We start from the raw sequence: 5501 nt of genomic DNA on the forward strand, positions 1-5501 counted from the left end.
GCGAGTCATAGTCTTTTTTTTCTACACGAAACATAAAGCAAAATCGTTTGAAGTTAAATAGGTTTTTATGTTTTTTCCTCTGAATTTTTTTTAATGATTAGCTCAACTCGTCAACTCAACTCAACATATTTTTATGTTTTGAGTTAGGTCAGAGTGTTACGTAACGTCACGTTTTTCATAACATTGCCTACCAGGAGAACATAAATTGAGAAGCAATGCTTTAAAAGACCAACGTTCGACACAATCCCACCCAGTCGTAGTAATGAATGTTTGAGCAGTGATGCATACTGATTAATCAAATACAGTGATTAGAATTATTATAATATTCTGTGTAATAAGACGCCATAACCAGTGAAGTCAAAAAATGACATCTCGGAATATTTTAATAATTCTTACATTCATTTTAGCAATTTTCTGGATATTTTATATATTAATATTTCCTCTGGTCTTAGTTATATATACTCGTACGTAATCTCGCCCGTCTGGTTCCTTATGGTGAAAAGTAAAGAAACTGGGGACTTTATAGCAGCCATAGTTGAACTTTCACTTTCAATGTTCAGTTTAACTTGTATACCTAAAATCTTTTACATGAAATATTACAGGTAAGTTAAAAAAAATCTAAAACCAATTAGGTATTATCAAATATATTGTTACATTTATTTTATTTCATCGTTTGTAAGATTTATACTTGGACTTAGTCACACATATACAAACCGAAATATCACAATATGGCTAACTATATATTTTGAGTTTTTTATGAGAAAAATTCCTCTTTACTAATTTAAAATTTCAGTTCAGCAGTGATGGATCTAATCGATGAATTCCGAAGGTGCAATGAGTTGATAGTTAAAGGCACCCGCTTTGAAAAGAATTTCTTGAAAAACATGAAAACTGTAAAAAAGCAAGCAACTGTTACTTGGGCTATGGCTATGCTAAATAGCGCGACTTACCTCACTCTTCCTCTTTTGAGACCTGGACGCCATTTAACTCAAGACATGTATGTAATATACGGTAAGTATTAATTAAGTTATGAATTATAATAATTAACAAAAGTTGAGAAAATAATAATGATGTGGTGTATCTCTACGATGAAGTAATATTTTTTAATGGGAAATCATAATTTCTATTTATATTTAATCATTTTCAGGTTTGGAACCGATGCTGGAATCTCCTAACTACGAAATAGCAACCGTTATGATGGTGTTATCGATCATATTTGCTTTACCTTGAATCGAAAATGCTAGCTCTGAATGTGAAATTGCCTAATATGTGGAAAGATAGTAAGAAATTCTTTAACTAATATATCATCCCAACGAATCTGGTGGTGAATATGAAGTGAGAAATTTATATATAAAGAATCGACTTCGAGAAATTTTGATGTTTCACATTATGAATATAAATCTCCGAAATAAAGTCGAGAGAGAACTACGATTTATGTTTGTGAATGATTTCATATTTATGATGCTGGCTTTTGTAACGGAATTGGTCGGTGGTTTTAAGAACACTATGTTGCAATTGCCCTTTTCTTTTAGCGCGGTCTTCATAAATTGTTATTTTGGGCAAAGGCTAATTGATGCTAGCACAGCTTTTGAGATAGCAGTTTACATTTTACGCTCTTGCATTTTTTGCCTAAAAAACTTGTTCACATAAAAAAAATCGCACATGGAACTCTTTAATTATATTATGAATAATTTGTCCATGCAGTAGATTAAGAATATTAAATGCACTATTCAAATAAATTTCCAAATAAATATAATCAATATTATTCCAGTTATTATATTATCAATAGATTTCCTGAATGTTATGTGTCTAAATAAATATGATGTAATTAATGAGATCTAAGATTTTCGCGAGTTTCATTTATATGATGTAATTAGTTATCCAAGAATTGAATACGTATTATGATGACGAGAGGGTAGATGTAGAAGACAATTAAATTAAAATTTACTCAACAGATTCGGGGAATCCACCAAGTAATTAATAATTGTAAGCAGGAAAGTTTGATCTCTGCTTCTCTGCATCTCTCAAGTGAAAGAATATTCAAGGTCAAAAAAGTTATGCTGTATTTCTCTAATTCATTAATATATTCACATTTCTAGATATGAGAGAACATAGGCGTTGTATAAAATAATAGATGAATGGACATTTCTTAAGTCGTTTCTTTGTCTAGATATGAAACCCAGGGTGCGTTAAGATTTCAATGATTTTTTTTTGATCCTGTAATTGTAAAACCAACCAAGATATAATCCAAGAAGATCTTGTTAATCCCTGACTATTTTAAATATTTTAGTATCAGTAGTATACAAAAGCAAAATGAAATTAATAAAACATTAAATAATACACACCCACGTGAAGAGAGGGCAGTGCTATTCGCAACCGACACTAAACCTTAATAATAATTAATCATATTTTCAAATAAATTTCCATACAACCCCTGGATACTCATATTAAATATTTATTTATATTTAGCTTTTATTAATTGTTTCTTTATTTTAGAGTTTTGCGGTATTGTCATGTAGTTCTATAAATATTCCACAGTTTCCTTTCAATCATTAATTCCGTGTAAAATGGTCTAAATCGTAAACGTCTCTGTAAATATATAATAACTTCGTTTTTTTGTTTTCTATCATCTCAAATTTAAAAAAAAACTTAAAACCTTCTTTCGCTTAACCAGAGTAGTAAAATTTTTTGTAACATTAAAAAATGAAAAATTAAATAATATAAAGACTTACCTTATTTTATTTTTAACATAGAATTTGAACGTCTTAATCATTGTCTTGAAGGAAAAGTTGATACAAAAAAAGTATCATCCACCTTAGACGAGATATGTATAATCAACAAAGGCTGACAAAAAATATATATATACTTTACATTAAAAAAAATTTTTATATGTTATCTTTTGAAAATTTATCACAAGTATTAAAACATCATCTATCAGATAATTGGAGCAGGTTTGTATTTTGTTGTAAACCTCATAAATGCTGAAACGTAACAGGCAACTAAATGTATACTTAGCTTAATATATTGAATATTTTTACTAACTTATGCTTAATTACTTACCTTAACGTATAACAAAGCAAAAAAATATTATAATTAATTCATCCATACAAAATATATGAAGCTTCCTACGTTCGAGAACCTAAATAATAAACAGGTTTGTAAGTGTCATTTATATTTGACAACACGAAAACTATGTGAAAAAACCAGTTGTGGAATTTACAAATTGATTAATTACAGCATTGTGCAGTGCATTCATAATGGTAAAAGATAATACAATTTATTCAGACATATTGATATTTAAATAATAAAATAGAAGTATTGATGTTAAAATGTACTAGTTTTTTGGGTGATTAAAATTTGATTTAAATAAATAGTTTTTGTTTAAAATTAGGTCTTTACTTGATACTTTCGACAATCTTTATATATTGATATAATATTCGTTTGATGTGTTGTCATATATAAATTACCTTTGTTTATTAAGTTGCCGATATTATTTTTCATGGATTTTTTTTATTAAAACATCTTAACAGTATGTGAACTTTTCAATATTGTCTTTATTATTAAAAAAATCCCTATGAAATCCCCTGTGGAGAACCAACCAACCAACCAACTCTCAATTTATGTTCTCCTGGTAGGCAATGTTATGAAAAACGTGACGTTACGTAACACTCTGACCTAATTCAAAACATCTTACCAGGAGAACATAAAACTATGAAATAGGTGTTTCTTTATAGTCTCTCGACATACGACATTATATATATATATATATATATATATATATATATAAGATTTAATTGTGTACTTGTCTAAACCTTAGTAAATGTGGGACTTTAAAAATTGTTTTAAATTTTTTATTAAAATATATTAAAAAAGTTGATTGGATTAAATTATTTCACTATTTAGTTTTAGCGTTTTAAAAACTTACTTGTCCGAAAGTTAAAAAATATCATGCTGTTTCGTCGTTGGTAGGAAATTAATGATTCTTTATTAATTTTCTTATTTATACATAAAGTAGAATATATTAAATAAATTTCTTATTCTTCCGCCCTGTCTTATCTACCTGTGATATTGCTTATTTTTACTTAGAATATTTTGCACATTATTTTAAAAACAAGAAAGAAGAAATTGAAACATTAAACAAAAAAAAAAAATAAAATAAAACGTTGCTTTATTCAGGTTTATTTCATAATATAAAGCACCACATGTTCTTAACGTAGTGTTACTTACGATGTGCTACGAAGATGCTACGATAGCTAGGAAAAGATATTACTTTAATTATAAAAGACACACAGGAATTGCATTTAATATACAATATGATTTTATATAGAATTTGTTTAAGTTTCTTAAATATTTCTCACCAAATGAAATTTCATTTTGGTGTTGAATTTGAATTAAGGGGTCGCATCTTCACAGTAGTATTCTGCAAGTGTCACTGTTAGACCAGTCGGGATGAATTAGAGTCGGAAAGGGATAATATGGTAGTTCGTGTTAATTTCATACCTAAGACACTCTTCGAATAGAGTGTTTTCATTCCTGTGAAATTTAATGCCCCCAAAATGCATGCCGGTCATTTCATCGCCACGAGGAGTTCATTTATCTTGACTCCAAGTTTTCAGAATTTATCTTTGGAACACTCCGATCCCCTTCAGCTATTTGATATCCTTTAATGTAAACTTTGAGAAATTTAATAGGTTCAATGCTTTTCCTTCCTTCGTCAATCCATAACATCTTTCCAGGAAGACAGAGATCCATACGGATTCTGACAATCCATCCATACAACATCATCGTTGTTGATTTAGTTTCTCACCTAGCATTGAGTCTTTTCTTTTCAAAATAGACCAAAATATTAACTCTGAAGGTTTAATTTATGAGTAGTATAGTTGTTAGAAATGTATAAAAATAGAGCAAGCGCTTTCCATCCTTTTTATTCCTCAGTATCAACGTGGAACTGAGGATACCTGTAAGTTTGTTTGTAATAAGAATATAATAAATACGTACATTGTACATAGTCAACGGTCTTTCCTTGAAAGCTCCAACTGAAACATATGAAACATATGTACACATAAATCATATAGATCTTCATATAACTTTTTCGGACCTCTCACAGTCATATAAACTCCAGATCCCATAAGGCTTGGAAGAGATATGGTTAACTTTTAAGTCTTACATTGTTCTATCTGTATAAATGTACAATGTACTAAGATGCTTTATTATTCATATATTTTATAACTTCATCACGTTCTACTTCCTTAGAACGGGACTCATCCCTAAATATTTTGGCGATTAATTTATAAGACATATAATATAATAAACCATTCAATAAAATTAAATACGAATGTTTTGAGACTTGAATTTAGAAACTCAAAAAGAGGAAAGTAATAGCAAATTTTATTCATCTGAAACTATACAGCACACATACTTAGTACATTATTAAAAAACAACTTATCACTGTTTTATATGGTTTCCTTTGATTCAGGATATCCTAGTACTTGTGATAAAGG

At 28.8% G+C, this 5501-nt stretch overlaps 1 protein-coding gene across 1 annotated transcript; it reads left to right on the plus strand.

The window, feature by feature from the left end:
• Positions 1–923: 923 nt before the first annotated feature.
• On the plus strand, positions 924–2105 carry LOC133319304 (uncharacterized). The gene is made up of 4 exons (XM_061523262.1): positions 924–1011; positions 1148–1200; positions 1357–1599; positions 2100–2105. The coding sequence occupies exons 1-4, from the start codon at positions 924–926 to the stop codon at positions 2103–2105; spliced, it is 390 nt and encodes a 129-aa protein (XP_061379246.1).
• Positions 2106–5501: the final 3396 nt, after the last annotated feature.

This window comes from Danaus plexippus, chromosome 17 (genome assembly GCF_018135715.1).
Source record: "Danaus plexippus chromosome 17, MEX_DaPlex, whole genome shotgun sequence".
NCBI lineage: Eukaryota > Metazoa > Arthropoda > Insecta > Lepidoptera > Nymphalidae > Danaus > Danaus plexippus.

Coding starts and splice junctions, on each gene's coding strand:
- LOC133319304 (XM_061523262.1), top strand. CDS start 924: ATGGCTATGCTAAATAGCGCGACTTACCTCACTCTTCCTCTTTTGAGA. Junction 1,012..1,147: donor AGACATGTATGTAATATACG/GTAAGTATTAAT, acceptor AATCATTTTCAG/GTTTGGAACCGATGCTGGAA. Junction 1,201..1,356: donor AAATAGCAACCGTTATGATG/GTGTTATCGATC, acceptor TTATATATAAAG/AATCGACTTCGAGAAATTTT.